Source organism: Gambusia affinis, linkage group LG23 (genome assembly GCF_019740435.1).
Source record: "Gambusia affinis linkage group LG23, SWU_Gaff_1.0, whole genome shotgun sequence".
Taxonomy (NCBI): domain Eukaryota; kingdom Metazoa; phylum Chordata; class Actinopteri; order Cyprinodontiformes; family Poeciliidae; genus Gambusia; species Gambusia affinis.
In genome coordinates, this window is record NC_057890.1 from 7,682,632 (window position 1) to 7,699,708 (window position 17,077).

The following is a 17,077-nucleotide window of genomic DNA, read 5'->3' on the forward strand; positions in this document are numbered from 1 at the left end:
CAGGAATGTGTACAGAATTGGGAGGAGATAAGGAAAAAGGTGAAGCCGTACATATGTCATAAAGCTTCACGAAAAGGGAATTATTAAACCCTGAACGCATGCAGATCTAAAACCGTAAGCGCATCCGTGTGTGAAAGTACAGCAAGAAGGATTAATGATCTTCCTGCAATAAAAAAAGTTTCTAATTAAAGGTTCTTCGGTTAAAGTCTGAAAGATGAAAGGTTCTTGATGCTGAAAATTGGAACTTTATTATTATTATTATTATTATTATTATTATTATTATTATTATTATTATTATTATTATTATTATTATTATTCTCAGTTTAAATGTTACTTGCATTTCAACCAACTATAAATAGCCTGTAACTAAACGAAAGAAAAATTATTAATGCTCCACTTATGCCTCAAGGACTAGAGGGCCTTATCTGACATATGCTTTAAAGTGCATATTTGGGTCAGGCTGACTCCGCCAACATGTAGATGTGGATATGGGCTTGTTGGATGGGACACGCTTTGGTCATTGAAATAAAAGCCACAACAGCAAAAATAGTTGGCCATTGATGGTAACTGTAATAGAAGTAGGTGTTAAGAAATCTTGTGCTGCATTCAGTTTATAAAGACAGTTAATTTAGGGCAGTTATAAACCTTTGAATATTCCCCATTTTTTTTTACTAAATTGGTCACTTACAAAATTGCTGGCGGAGCTGTAAAATTTTCAGAACATGAGGCTGTTTATAAGCTCTGAATCAGATATGTTGAGGCAGCTCCTTCAAACAAAGGCAGTGTGTATGCTTTTGCATATTTTTAATAATCCACCTTGGGGTGTTTGTGTCACTTTCGGCAACATGTTTGCTCAGGCTCTCCATCTGCAGCTGTTTGTAACTTGGGATTTTGCTCTGTTTTGTAATTCTGCTCCCTGTATTTACCGTAACGGTTTTAATTTAAATCAGCAGATAAACAATCAGTAACAGAAACTTTCGTCTACGTTTGTGTCGATGTAATCCCATTCATGTCATATTGATGTCCTATTTTAAGGTGGTCTTTTAGCATTTTGTTTTGTTAACGCACGTCCAATCACTGTGGTTGTTACTGTCACTGTTAAGAAAGCTTAATTTCTCACAATAGAAATTTTAACCTCAAATCAGAGGCACTGCCAAAAGGAGGGCGCTGAGGGGCAATGGCTCTTGAAAATTTTCCGGTTATGAATTTATCAAAGCGGACATCAAGTTACAGTAAGTTGTAATCGATTTCATATTTTTTTCCTTTTAGAGCAGGCTGACTGACAAGCCTTAATTTGTCTGCATGGTAGAAATTCTGAGATCGTTTTGTTAATTTTGAGCACCAGCCCAACATCACAAGCAGCCAACCATTTCAAATCGCTTTCTGACGCACCCCGCCTGAAACGTGATGAACATTACATCTCACCTGACAGTCCATTTGAACAAATCTTTCCACTCAGATACACGTTTAAGCAAGCCTGTTCCTGCCTCCATTATTACTCAACAGAGATTCAGCACTTAGAGAAAAATAAATGAACAATGCAACTCAGTCTCCATATCGTTTTATCTGTTTAGGGCTGTATTTAGTTGCTTGCTTATACATATGAGAGGTTATCATGTTGATACATAGATGTGTGCAGAAGTGTGTCAGAACCCCACTTTTTTTTTTTTTTTTTGTCTGGAGTTTACCTTTTTTTTTCTTCTTCTTTTGGTCAGAATCGATTCTGTGTTTATGAACAATTATTACTCATGTCTTTCAGCTGTTTCTCTCAGTTCTTGGTCGAATTTGTACGTTCAGCGGGTCGCCATTATTTTCCTTCCTTTCCATCTGCTTAAAAGCTGCCATTTGTTCTTCGTCCGACCTGAAAAACCCGACCGGCAGGTGAAGAAACACCTGAGGAAACTCAACCTTCCTCCCCCTATACGAGCTCAGCTATGTGAGTATTATTGTGACTCAACCTGACAAAGGAGGCCCAGTTTTGTTCGTTTCCCTATGCAAGACAAAAGTAAATATGGTGTCATTTTAAGATGAGGAGAAATGATACTGAAAACACGAAGGTTAAGGTCTCATGAGGAAGCCACTAAAATGATGTGAAATTTTGAGAAATAGCCTTCCTGTTCTTTCTGAAGCCAAACTGGGTTTCAATGTGACATTCTTGACAATAGTTTGTGACGTGCGATGTGATGACGATTGTATTGATTTCGATGACAGCATGCAAAACCCGTTAACACCAGTTCCACCCTGTCTTCCTCACTTTATTGGGAACTTTACCGGACTCACTTCCTTCTGGTTTGTAAAAACAAAGAAAAAAGAAACAAAAAACAAACTATTATTAAAAACCTTGCTCCAGACTTTTCCAAAAAAGATGCTGCAGTCTGAGTAAGGAAGTAAAAGCTGCATGCATGCAGTCACATGACAAGGACACAGACATGCCATTCAGTGAATTTCAATGACACAGACAACTGAAACCAGTCGGTATGCACTTAGATTACACAACGCCAAGACGTGACTGAAAGCAAACACTACTGCTAGTGTAAAATATCTGGTATTAATATTTATTTTTTTTCTTAAGTCATTGTACTGTATTTGAGGGGATGTTACGTGTCAGATCAATACAATGTAGATTGTTATGTGCGTGAATGAAGGTTTGACCTCCCTAATCGAATTACACCTTATTTATATTAAAATGAAAACTTTTGTGGTTGTAACATGACATTGCGAAAATGTTTTAAGTCCTGTAGAAAAGTGTCAGAACAGTTTTATTAGCCAACGACTAAGAGATTTGTCTGACCCATTTTTGAGACTCTGACTATTGAAGGAGGAGGGCATCATGAATATTATATTTTGTTCTCTGCAGGAAGACATCCCTTACAGGCTTCTTCATGAATGTTTAATAATGCCCGCCTTTTTGGATCTCTTCACAATGTTAGGTACCGAGGATTTATGGAAATGTCATAACAGGGCCCGCCAAATGGATTGTTCCATGTTAGAGGTGGCAGTTTGCTTTGAATAATTCAACTGAGTAACTACAATGAATATGTTTGATTGGTGAGAAAACAAGGAAGCTAATATCCGAAGATGCCTGTGTGCTGGACTGAGTCACACATCCTACCTGCTTTCCCATGTTTGTTCTGTGATAAAGTCAAACAGTTATTAGCTGATGAATATGGAGGTCTGCGGTTCAGCTACTTTGCACCCGAAATGTCAAATTAGGAGCCATCTTTGGCTGATGATCAGAAATTATATCATGATAACTGATAGTATTATTTTTTGTTCACAAACAGAAAAAGTTTTCATTTGTATTCATGCAAAGATTGGATAAAAACTCATCAACAGATAATAAATCCCAACTGCCGGTTTAAAGCTTTCGGAGTGTGACCACAAGGTGGCAGAATTACACCGTTTTCTCAAGGCACAGTGAGGGATTTAGGTTTTTCTTCATCTAAGATTGCAAACAAAAAAATTTTTAGACTCAATTATTTCATGAATTTAGTTTATAAACTGAGGAAATCATCTGAGTATGTTTTATAGTTCAAAGTAATAGCTTTATAGAAGAGACAATATCTAATCTAATCTAATCTAATCTAATCTAATGTAATCTAATATGCTGTGGATATTTAATATGCCCGAGTCTTTTATTTTGGTAAAAGCAAACGGACACCCGTTTGGGGCAAAGGTCATGAGGTCACCTCACCTAACCATACAGCAAGAGCGACAATAGAATAATTTAGATCAATTTAGACAGTTAATTAGAGAAAACGAGTCTCAAAAATTGTCTTAAAAGGAGATCTAGATTTAATGTGTGCTGCCTAGGAAGTAAAACTGTTTATGTTAGAGGGTAACTGTTTACTGAACAACTTTTTATATCTTATATAGTTCATCAAGTTTGAGTAGACTTGTTTTATAATTATGGAAAAGCAGACTATCGCTTTGTTTATCTGTCTATGTTTCTGGTTTGTAGTTATTTTTGGGAACAATGAACACATGAACTGAATACATGCTGTCAGTGTCAACATCAGGAACAGCTCCCTCAACCTCCTGCTGTGTTAAAAGACGTGGTCTGTTTGAATGCGCTCTCCATTAGATTAGCTCCATCTTAGGTTACGTCTTCTGTCGCTGCAGCGAAGGGTTTTCACTCGAGAGATCCAGTTTTCTGGCGGCGTTTGGTTTCTTCAATGTAACAAAACCCCTGCCGAGGTAGTAAAACCGAAAACTAGTGGTGCTCTCCCTCTCATAATCTGCAAATACACTTTAACTTTCACGGATATATAACAAAATAACAACAAAGTGTGCAAAGCGTTCATGTGTTTCTGTTGTGTGGAACCAGGAGAGATCCTGACTGGATTTAAGGAGATCTGAGGCGAGGGAATAGATGCGATGGGTGATCAGGTAACACGGTGCATCATTGATACGAACATCAGGAGAGACACAGCTATATTTAGACAGACACGACGGGTCCAATAGATGATCCTACAAGCTGCTAATGGTGAAGGGGATGATGGTGCAGCATGATACCGTCACCACCGTGTTTTACTGTGTGGATGATGATGTGTTTGTGGTTGAGTGCAGTATTAGTATTTAGGTTGCGGCCCAAAAAGTTCAAACTCAAGTGCCTTTTCCAAATGTTTGTCGTGTTCTCTACATGTGGCATTGCAAACTGTAAACGGGACTTCTGTAGGTTTTCTCTCTCACCAATGGCCGTCTTCTCTGCATTGCTTTTCTGGATAGCACCGTCCGTGCCTGTCAGTTTAGCTGGTGAGTCATCTCTTAGAGGGTTTGCAGTTGAGTGGTTCAGTATTTATTTTAAGATGGTGGATTGAGCAGAACTCTGTGAGATGTTTAAAGCTGGGAAGCAGTTGTTTTTTTGTTTTTTTTTTAATCTAACCCACACAAGCCTCCTCTGTTGCTTGGTCTTCATACTGCTTTGAATACTTTTTTCTTTTTTTTTTTTTTTAGAAAAACTGGAAACCATGTATTACTTTTCTAACACTTTGCAATTATGCACTACTTTGTGTCAGTCTATCACACCAAATCCGAACAGAATAAATAGATTTTATGGCCAACGCGTGAAGAGGTTCTAGGTCATGAATAAGCTTTTTGTTAGGTATTTTAACCTGTGCATATAAAGAACCACACAGAGAGTATTTATACTTTCAACCTTTGCAAAGGGGGAGAGTTTAGAGCGTCACAGAACCACAGTGGTGCCTCGAAACAACTCCGACTCGCCTCCCTGCAGGAGTCTGTTTTATAAAAAGCAGGGCGGGTGTTGGTCAGGCAAAACAGAAACTTAAAGATAAGGAGTCGGTGCACGTCTGAGCCGGCTGGTACCGATGTGTCCGAGAGCACGATGTTCCAGCGCACCCAGTTTCAGCTGAGAGCAGAGAGACAAACAACTTATTCATGAGATAACCATTTGCAAACCTCTAACATCTCCCCCTCTATTTATCGAATGAAAACATATAAGTATGTGCTATAAGTAATGAAAAAATGTTTAAAAAAAACCAGTGTTAATAAATATTTATTTATTTTAAATAACAGGCACTGATTATACTTCAAAATATAAAACATAACAAATGCAATGCATCACTTGTTTTTGGCATTTTCAATGAGGAAATCATTCTGTATTTGCTTTTATGCGGTTTCATCACACAAGCATGTTTCCTCGTAATAATCTGGATCTTTTCGAAACAGTGGAACCCAACCGTCACCTTTAGTCATTTGCAGAAGCCGGAGCCGTATCATCGCACCTGTCACAGCTCGGGTCATCGTGGACCTAAGGCAAGGCATAATGCACAATGTGAACAAACACAACAATACAAGCACAGCAATGACAGGTGTTAGACATTTCAACAGAATCTGCCACCAGGTACCGCTGGTGAGCCAGGCTAGGAAGTCCCAGTCTTGTGGAACGTGATCGTTTGCCATGGCTCTTTGCAGGTCCTTTAAGGATGCCATTGCTTCTTCAATATGGGTGTCATTTCTAGACCCTTTTCTCACTAAGCTAATCTTTATGATAGCCATTTTAGGGACAAATGAACATTGACTCTACTCTGACAATTTCATGTTTCATTTACTAAAAAAAGTCAACGGCCGCTAATAAAACTAACACACAAACTAAACCAACGAGTTTTTCCACATTTTATTATGTGTTTCCTGTCTACGTGACTAAAATAGCCAGAATCAATATTTGGTGTCAGAGACAATCTTACCTTCAGTGGATATTTGCCTGTGATTTGACTGCATATGTAAATCAAGCACATCAAGATTGTTGGCAAGAGTGTGTTGATTTCATGCCCTGAAATCCCAAATTTAAGATAGAAATGAGTGAAATAAGAATAATTCTGTACTAAACTCCAATTTTACAGATTTGTAGCATATTATTTTGCTCTAACGCTACACTTATTGCGCAGAGTTGATTTGATTTATTTAGTACATATTAGTGCAGTCTATAGTGAAAACCTGCAGAAATTGAAATATTTTTTTCTTCTATAGCAAACCTTTTAACAGGCAGTAAATCAAAGTGAAAGGGATGACATTGGAAATGAATCAACTAAACTGAACCGAAAATTTAATTTGATATTTTTGCCTTTTGTATTGCATTTATTGGGGCTATTCTGGGTAAAATCACTAATCCCTTTATGGTCAGTAATTTACTGATAGACTGCTGTCCGGATGTGGGATTATGTGATGCCGAAAAATAATGCCAATCAGCATGAAGTCACCCATTTACTGTCATATTTCATTAGACTCCATCCAAACAGGGATATGGAAGTCCATCATTAGAAACAGGGTCTGATAAAAAAAAATCTTTAGCAGTTGATATATAGGTAAATTGAATTAGTTTTGACATTTGAACATTTTCCTCAATATTCATTAGTTAAACTTATTTAAAATGTTCAGCTGAACTGGCAACTGAACATTTGCCAAGAAAAGCAGACAGGTGAATAAATGAATTTGAACTGGTAACAGTTGAGTAGAGAGCTAAAACGTGAATTTACTGTAGGGTGGCTTGACCCAGACCAATCGGAAACCTGACAGATTTTTGCAAACTGGTTGGGGATTTGCAGGTCAAGGATGGAGAGCTTTTTTAAAAAATTTTTAACAATAACAAAAATTGGTAAGTTTTTGTCTAAAAATAATCAATGTTTCAATGTTATCATAAAACTGTGTCTGCTCTCTTGCAGAGAGACACTTGCCATCAATTTTTGAAATGCAGGAGGCAAATCTCTACCTACAGTACTTTATATTAATTGTAGATATATGTTGTAAGGTTGCTTACTACGTTGTGGTTCAGATGGAACTGACATCAGGCCTAAAATGCCAACTCTATATACTTTTATCCAACCCATTTCAAAGTATCAGATTTCAGACTCATCCTTTTGTCCAAATATGGGGTTTCAGGCTCTCAAACGACCAAGACAGCAACTGCTGGATAGCATCACGCCGGCTTCCTCTTACAGTATTCAGGCTATGCACTTGAGATAAATAATGAGGCCTTTCAAACTGATTATTTATAGCTTCAGCAGGTATTAGGCTGGTGATGGTGGGGGTTGGAGGCTCTGTAAGGGAAGCTTATAAGCGGAGTAATGGTGAGGTAAATGATTTCGTCTCACTTCCTGTCTTTGTACACCTGAAACCTCACAAATCAGTATGCCACATTAGTTTAAGATTGCTAATGAGCGGGCATTAGGCGCCATCATATATTCCCAGCGGGAGCTGCGGTGAAGTGTGCTGAAAGTCGCAGGGGTGCTCAGTTGCAATCCCTTGGGTGGTGTGCCGTCTGAATGACTGCTTGTTCGGGTTAGGGGAGTATCGCAGGCACAACAAATGTTTACCTTTAAGCCTATTATATCTAATCAACTTAAAAAGGCAAAGTACAGTTGACATGTGGTGAGATGATATGCTTTTATGTGTTACATTTAATGGGTAACCTGAATAGAGGGTCAAGATCCAGGCTCACCTGTAGGAAAGTGAAAGCAAAACCAGACAGGTCCAATTTGACATGTAAATTTATTCTCAAAGTGCGCTTGAAAATAAATATGTTGACACAGCCACTTCAAACACTGGTGATTACAACAGATGTCATTTTATTAATAGAACGAATGTGTACAAGTTGAAGCTTTACATCAAATCAAAAATATGAATACAGTTCATGCTGCTGAGTTTTATGTTGTTATTTTTCTTTAGAAGGCATGCACACCTTACTCGAACTTTTTTTTAAAATTGATTTTTCAAACTCGTTTTTGGTCTCTTTCTTCGTGAAAGTGCTCAAAACAAATGCGAAGCATGGTTAAAGTACAGTTATGCGGTCAAGGAATATGTTTAGGATGTGCAACGTCGTTCAATCATGCAGTAAATGGCATAAATATTTGAAATGTTAAAGAACACCAGTATAGCTGCCGAGTCCATAGAGCAAACCAACAAAATCACCAAGCCAGCCTCAGTGCTTTAAGAAGTTGAATGATATTTATCCAGAGTAGTCTGTATCTGGGACAATTGCACTTCCAAATGGATCTAGGGAATTATATACAAGACGGAAATTCACTTTCTTATTAAAAAACATAAAACATTTACACAATTGTTTTTCTCAGTTTTACAAGGGCATGTTTTTTCCATTAGTGAGCACTCAAACCGATGTAAGTTTCCAATGTGTAATCTGTCTGGGATGCTGGGATCCATGGCTGCAGCACTTGCAGGAGTCATGTTATGTTTAATCGAGTCTCTGTTTGCACAGAAAGGCACTCCAGTAATGTTTGGTTCATGAAAAATTCACAGTAATCCCACGTGGTTCCAAATTTCTGCTCTCCTCAAGGTGCTGCATTGCTACATTTACACCTGGGTTAATATGCGATAACTTTAAAGGAATAGTTCAGGATTTTTAAAGTGAATTTCCATTAAAAGTTTAAAGGCAGTCCTCTCAGCTCCTTCTAACAATTTACTGGAACTTTACTTTTTAATTTTGAACTTTCTCTTTTGGTGGTTTATGGAAAACTCTCTAAAAAAAAAAACCCAAACAAAATATAGAATCAAACAGACAAATTCAAGCTCTGGAAATACTGACTTTGAAACATCAGGCAGCATTCAGTGCATTGTACTTTGTTTTAAAAAAGTTTGAAAATTTTCTACACAGTTTCAGCATGCAGGTATGTGCAGGAGTTACGGCATGCCAAAAGACTTGCTGCGATTAAAAACTACCCATAATTCCTCCACTGGTGATTCTGCACAAGAGCCGGACCAAGGCAGTGTGGGTCCCTGAACAAAGTTTGACTTGCAAGCCTCGCTTGCGATCAAAACTTACATCAAAAGATAAAATCGGGTCATATGTCTTTAAATTTACAAACGAGTTGAACGTAGCGCACACATAAAAAGAAAGGAAAGCACAAAAATCCACTTGGGTTTCTTTTAACGTTTTAACTTATTTAACCACAAAATAATTTATTCCATAAAGCTTGCTGCAGTCTAGCTGCTCTAATTTACAGAACGTAACACTGAAGCTGTCAGGTGTCACACGCTTTGTTTTGCACGATACTTTGGGCCAGCTCTGGTCTGCAGATGAACTCCATGAGAAAAAGAGCAGTTACAGTTGTAAACATATCAAAATAGAAAATGTTCTTATTTTAGAAGTTTCAGTTTTTACACTACACAGAGGAAAACGGCAGTAAGTTCATGTAATTTAAACAGGTTCAATAAAGAGTCAATGGTCTCAGCTGGGTGTCAGAAAGTGAAACATCAGAACATGTTCAATAAAATATGACATAAAAGAGTTAAAGAGTTAAATTATTTCAGTAATTCAACTAAAGTGAAACCCACACGTTAGACACAGATTGATATAAGTGTCCCATTAATATTATGGTTTAAAAACAATGAAATATATTTTCCCAGAAAACTGGAATACTAATACCAATATAAAAAAAGGAATGTCAGCATTTACAAGGAAGAATCATTACTAAAGAAGTGGCTGTTCAGAGTACTGTTACAAGCCCATTATTGGAAAGTTTAGTGGAAGGTAAAATGATAGAAGAAAAAAAAAAAGTCAATCCTGAAGCAACTTGGACGTAGTCATAGTAGTCATTATATTGCATAGTACACGGGTATACTTTGTATGTGTGATTTTTCTTTTTAAAGTAGTTGTATATGATACCTTTCACAGACTGAGGTTTTTTTTCCATTAGTTGCAAACTGGAAAATATACCTCTTTTACATTTTGCACAAATACGGAGCCAGCCTTCTTACGGTTTGAGACTTTTGAGAAGCTGAATTTTGGGAAGCCAACATTCTCAAAGTAAGCAAATGCTTCAGATATTAAACCTGTCGATTAAAATAAGAGTTTCACATTTTGAACGGAATTACAGAAACGTATGAACTTGTTGTAGACGGTCCAAGTTGCTGAGATGAACCTGAATCATTTTTCCTTAATTGATCCGTTAGGAAGCTGATTTTGCATGAAGAGTTATTTTTTCTTGGACTCCAGTTGTCCGTTGACCTCTCCATTCTCCCCACTCCCGCAGTCTGGGTCTTTGGTGCACCTTATTCTCAGCAGCACGTTAGACAGCACATCCTGGTACAGACTCAGGATCAGCCAGCCCGGGAGGTACAGGAGGGTGATGAGTCCCATGAAATTGTGCGGATAGTGGGAGTAATCCCAGGAGCAGGCATCAAACTGCCTCAGCGTCAGCCCGCAGCAGAACTCCCAGGTGTAAATGAAGCAGATGTAGATGGGCAGGCGGCGCCAGGTCCCCCAGCCTCTCCCGAAGTGCAGGTGGAAGTAGAGCTTCTCCACCACGAAGCTGCAGCTGCCGTACATCAGGAAGGACCACAGGGACGTGTGGCCCCCGGTGGCCCTAACCCCTTTCTCCGCCAGGTTGAACAGAGACGTGAACAACACCTCGTCCAGGAAGCCGTGCATGCCGAAAAACAAGAACCGGGCGAACCCGGAAAGTCCACCTGAAGGATGATGATGATGATGATGATGATGATGATCCGGACCGCCGAGGCTCCTCCAGAGGTCGGCGCAGCGGGAGGTGGGCTGGTACTGCAGGTGCGCGAGCCCTCTGTGGAACACCTGGGAGAAATACAAAGCCAGGATGTAATGGACCACCAGCTGCGTCCCAGACACCACTCGCACCTGCTCGGTCAGAGTGTTGATGTTGCCGACGAGGATCTGCAGTCCGATGTAGACAGACGGATAAAAGACCAGGTGGAACACCACGGGCCGACCTCGGAAGCACTTCTTCTGGGAGTAGATCTTCTCCAGTGCGAAGTGGGTCAGTATGTGCAGGAGGCACAGATACGGAGAGGAGAAGCCCACCAGCTTAGGGTCCCGACTGGTCACGACCCCCTGCAGGGAGGAGAGCAAGACGTCCAGAGTCACGCCGTGCATGCAGTAGAGGTAGAGCCGCATCCATCTCGGCAGCGACTCCCCGGCGTCCCCGGTGTCTCCGGACGGTTCCTGTTGCCGGGGCGCAGCAGCTGTTTTTAGGCTGGTGCCATGCTCCCTAGAGCGGCTGCGATGACCTTCTCTCCACCGACTGGCCATGGTCAGTCACTCGCTGCGGAGAGACTATGTTGTCCTTTTCCTTGACATTGTTTTTAATTTATTTTCCGCTGCGTCCGCAAGGTGAAGCGAGAGATGCGGCAGCAAGCGGCTGGTGCCTTTAGTGCAGCCCGGAAATACCAGTTCCCGGAAGGCTAACCGAGGCCCACCCCTGCGGAGTTATAAACAAACAAATGTGTATAAACATGCTCTTCCTATTCAGTAATGATCCAGTGAAATAATTAAGCCAACTTACCATTTCGATTTTCCATCAATTTAGCAAGAGATAAGAAATGACACATTCGCAAACCGACATCAAAATTCGCTTGTAAGTCAATTTGCATGATGTCAAAAATGATAGTTATGATAATTACGCAGTCTGAGCTGCAACTACCGCTAAACCCGGCATTTACTTGAAGCCGATGAAGTAAAGATAACGGGGTCATACCCATTTCTAACCGGCATTTGAAGGCATCTGCAGTCAGGACGTTTGACGCTGACGCAGTCCCGCTGCGACGTCGTGACGCCGCTGTAATTACAAGTCATTAATGATGATTACATGAGATTAGAGCCAGTAAGGATATGCCAAGCTGAACCACATCATCTCATTTAATCACAGAGCTAATTCAGATAGATAGGAACAGGAAAACAGTTGATGAAAGAAGACCACAGAAGGTCACATTTGCCACACGCCATGAAGGCGCAAAACATGTAGAAGGAGGTGCTCCGATTAGCAACACTGAACTTGAACCTGAACACTTTGTGGTGGCAGCACCATTCCAGTGACTGAAATCAAAAGGAAGAAAGGCGAGATACATATCTTGCCTTCCGTTCGTGTCTCCGTTCATGTCAACAGGTGCTCGTAAGAATAATAATAAAAAAGTCCAGCGATACATAAAATACAAGAGTGATACTGTCTTTCTAAATGGAGGCCACATTTCCACAGTTGCAACAGAGTGTGTGTTGCTGAATTTTTGATGGTTATGTGTGAAGTATAGCCTGTGAGAATAACGTGTATATTGTGTGCATTATCACCTTAAGCTTCTTCTAAAGACTTTTATCCAAATGTTAATCCTTTGCACATCCTCCAGTATCCAGCCCAGTCAAAACAGAGGTGAGGTTTGCTCTCAATTCAACCAAACAGCCACAGAGGGGCGCTGTTGAGTACTTAACCGACATGCAAACGTTCATAAAGGGGGCAACTGTCTGTCTATTTCAGAACAAAAGTAAACACAGGCAGTGTGTGTTTATGTGTGTGTTAATGAAATACTGCAGTAGTTTTGTTTTTGTGTGAGGAAACCAACACGAGCCGCTTATGAAATATCAGACACATTTCTTACTCCCGTTGCACGAGTTTTTTTTTATATGTGTGTGGATGCCTTTATAAGTTTTCCTTTTCAGTTTTTGCATATTTAACAGAACATATGGCGTTTCTAAGTGCATCACCCAAAACTTCAGGAACTGTTTGCGAGCTGCTGTCTTCCCGCACCGTGTTCTGCAGGTGCATGTTTGACTGCATTCACACTCATGCAAAACAGAGATGTTATCAGCGACCTTCGCGGGTTTTGCTGAAAACAGAATGAATCAGCTTTGTTTACCGTGATCTGAATCACAAAACCGAACTGCTACAAAGTGACAGCAAACCGACTGTGCTTTCCAAAAGTATCTATTTCGTCACCGTTTAGTCATTTTCTTATTTCAACTCAGTTGAAACCCTATATTGCTTCCTCCCACCTTACAGTTATGAACTTTGTTGACTTTGCCAATCAGATGCGATTTCAAAGAAGTAAACACCAAAGTTTCTGGTTGTAAAATGACAAAATGTGCAAAACACTTTTGAGAGTCACAGTGTCAGGAAATAATATTAAGAGTTTAATAAAAACAACAACTTAAATCTCTTTGTTTATGCAACTTAATGGAAAAAAATATATGAAATTCCTGTTTGGAGTGAAACAGTCAGGTTTGTTGTTGGAAGTCATTCCTTTGTAGCGCCTCCTGCTTTGAAGTCACAGTTTAAATGCAGCAGGATTGACACGTCTTCAATGTTTCCTCTGCTCACAAGTTCCTCTGCTCACAAGTTTTTCAGAGTGAGACTCCCCCCCCCTACATCCCCACTATGCAATGTAAATCAAAGACATGGCAAAATACATAAAAGAAACTAACTGGATGTGCAACAGAAAATGTTTGCTGAAGGATGTTGTTGTTTGCCTGTAGTGGTGGGAGACTTTAACCACACAATCTGTAGGATTCGCTCTCTGTTGTTACCTGTAGGATCAATATAGACATCATAATTCCTTCCCTACTTCAATGATCCAATTTCCATTACAATTGTCACTGCTCATGGCCTTGTGTGAAAGAGCAGTGTAACTTATAACTATGAACCCAGTAGTAGAGCGTAAGTGGTGCGACTGTCCTGTTTTTACACATTTGCATGTCAAAAATCCAGAATTTATCAAACTGAAACTGTCACACTCCTCTGTGTTTTCAGCCTGCTTTTCCAAGTTTAAAAACCGAACTTTAAATCACATTTAAAACAGATATTCATCAACTGTTGTGCTCTTAATAATATGTTAAAATGGATGGATGGATGGCTGGATGGCTGAGCAGTTGATCGGATAAATGGTTGGATGAGCGGTTGGATGGAACTTTTTGACAACGGAGCAGGACATACAGTTCAGAAACAGCAACATTTTCCCCAAAGCCTCTTTCTGCTAATAATGTACCAAACCTGGAAAACGATTAGTTCAAACTGCAAACATTTTCTGGACTACACACATGGAAGCCCGCTGCTTTTTCTTTTTGTCGTCCTTCAAAGTCCATATCCTTTCACTTGGATTGGAATTCAGTTAACCCTTTGAGTTAGTATTTAGTAGATTCCCTGATACAACTCAGAAGGCACATTGCTCCAGACGGAGCTCTTCATCTCCAGACTGAATCATTTACTACCAAATCAAAACTACAGGCGTGTATGCATGTAACAAGAAACAGCAGTAGGTGGAGGAACCTGGAATTTGGCTTGGAAAACCCTCATACTTAAAAAAACCCAACGAAAAACCAACCTGAAGTTATTCTTGGATTTGATCACCTTTAGAAGCGTTTTGTTTAGTTAACAAAGTCTAGAGTGGTTGGGGCTGTCCACTAGATGGCAGCAATGTCACACAACCTTTATTCCTGCTTGGGTGGAACCCTTTCACATGAAAATATTAATTTACTAACAAAAACAAAAAACAATCAGAATAACGATTTTGAACGGAGAAAAGTGTAATAACTGAAGACTCGGTGGATTATATAATTGCTTACAGTAACGAGTAAAGTGGCAAACAGTGTGCAGATCAAGATGCTACCAAAGCTTTCCTGCTCCAGTTTTTGTTGCTGTCACTGTTTCCTCAGACATTTCTAACAAACAGCAGAACATAGATCTATTAACCTTAGACAAGGTCTAAGAAAAGCACGTACAGCGAAGGTCCTGACAGAATAAAGAACAGAAAAATATTTTCCTGACATGCTGTTAATCCCGTCACATCCAAGAACAGCTATGAGACTAAGTTATGGGATGTTTGACGGATACGATGCTTGACCGAGTCACACAGGAAATGAATGCGAATCTGCGGCTGTGTACTTAAAATGAGAACCAACCCCATGCCCCCAGAAAATGTAATTTCAGAGGCCATTTCCCCCATTTTGAGCTATTATTGACAAGACAGCTGGCCCTGTCTCTCACGTTGGCAGCTTGGGCATGGTAGTGTTTATGTGACGTCGCAGAGCTTGTTGGTGACCACCTAAGTGCATACAATGTTTGTCTTTTTGAATCTGCAGCTCTTTGAAGCCTGTTTGTTTTCATTTTGTGCATTGTTCACCTTTTGATAGTTTTCAAAGAAGGATTTTACTGCTGCATGTTTAGGGAGTCCGCATGAGTCTTTTGCCCCTTCCTGAGCTGTGAGGAGAACAAGATGGAGGGGATTGATTAGTCTAACTGACTGGGGGGGGGTTCACTGTGTTCCTTCCAGGGCTCATACTGAGGAGGAACAGATCCCACTCTCCTCTCCTGTCCCTATTTCTGCAAATGCTCTCCTTCATCTTCTGCTTTTGATACTCAGAACTCGTCTTGTCTACACTTACAGCCAGGGATGCTGTAAAAATGATTTCTTATATTCGTCTAAGTTTGGTTATTGTAGTAATAAATATACTACACACCATTCAAAATGGGTAAGATACGCGAGCACGCTATTCAAATAGCTGTTTGAGATTGTTCAGCCTACTTTATGTTGTCAGACAGGTTCTATAATCCATAATCAGGTCTGGGTGTGTTCAGGTAATTTGAAAAATGTGGTTAATCACAGTTAATTCATAATTTAGCAGAGAGGTTATCATATTTTCAGACATGGAAAGGTTTTTTTTTTTTTTTTTACATTCAGTAGGTTCATTTTCATCCAATATGATCATTTATTCAAAGAATGTGCCCTGTTCCTTTAAAATTTATGTCAGTAAATACTGATCATGCCGTCCCTACGGATCACCATCGAAGTGGACCATGAAAAAGGTGTGTGTTTAACATCACACAGTTGGAGCCAGCCATGGTTTTGATTTGAAACAGGATTTACTTTTCACAGTTAAAAACAACAGCACTTCCTCTCCCTGCTGTTAAACTGCAGGGTTCCACTTTACATGATCCTGTTAAGTTTTATAATCTTTCCAGAAGCAGTTATTCCTTCTGCGTCTAGAGACTTAAAGAAGTGGTGAGAGGGAATGTTACTCTGGTTCACCTTTCTCTTTGTTCTCACATTTAAGCAGACAGTTGTTCTGGAAATTGGGGCAAGACACTTAGCAACTGGCTCTGTGTAATGTTGCAGCTTCATAAAAAAGTTAAATGTTGTGGTTATGTGTATGTACAGTACTGATACAAAACTCCTAAAATGTATTCTTCTTCTCCATTTAATAAACATCAGGAATCCACAGTTGGATACAAGATGTTATTACGTTTGAGAAACACAGACACATTCAATCAAGAAGCAGCTGGCTACAGCCTCGCATTGACTTATCTTTCTGTTGTAAGGATGTGAGCCAAAAATGTCAGCTTAAAAGATTCATTGAGCACAATTGTGGATGTTGTAGAAGAAGAAGAATGGTGAAATTTTGATGGGACAATCTGGAGACAACAGCTGTAGGCGGTGGTAATTGAGAGGTAGTGGGGGATTCTTGTCAGGACATCAATTCCCTGACCCAAATATGGACCGACACACGTTGCGAACCCTACACAGCTTTTTGCAGTATGTAGGGTTACAGTCACAAACCTCTTTGCAGTTTGTTGGGACTTAAGTGGGTAGACCAACACAGTTTTGTGCGTAATTCTGAAGTCAGAGTGCAAAACATTCCCCCTCCAGCAGGAAGCTAACCGTAAACAGCCAGAGCTACAGAGGCTAGGGAACGAAGGGGTCGGAATGAGGGATGTAATCAGAGGTGTAGTTGAGCCACAGATCTGCTCCCTGAACGTAAATGAACAGATTGATCCCTATGTGGTTAGATAATGAGCTTCTGAAGCAGCTT

The 17,077-nt window shown here is 39.9% G+C and overlaps 1 protein-coding gene across 2 annotated transcripts; it reads right to left on the bottom strand.

Annotated features, from left to right (window-relative positions):
- Window positions 1-8,222: 8,222 nt before the first annotated feature.
- Window positions 8,223-13,561, bottom strand: LOC122826547 (transmembrane protein 229A). Of its 2 annotated transcripts, none has more exons than XM_044108552.1 (2): window positions 12,569-13,561; window positions 8,223-11,705 (listed from the first exon to the last, which is right to left on the bottom strand). In XM_044108552.1, the coding sequence occupies exon 2, from the start codon at window positions 11,534-11,536 to the stop codon at window positions 10,451-10,453; it is 1,086 nt and encodes a 361-aa protein (XP_043964487.1). In that variant the 5' UTR covers window positions 11,537-11,705; window positions 12,569-13,561; the 3' UTR covers window positions 8,223-10,450. The 2 variants fall into 2 exon arrangements, with proteins under 2 accessions (XP_043964487.1, XP_043964486.1); XM_044108551.1 differs by having other exon boundaries at window positions 11,790-13,561.
- Window positions 13,562-17,077: the final 3,516 nt, after the last annotated feature.

Coding starts and splice junctions, on each gene's coding strand:
- LOC122826547 (XM_044108552.1), bottom strand. CDS start 11,536: ATGGCCAGTCGGTGGAGAGAAGGTCATCGCAGCCGCTCTAGGGAGCAT.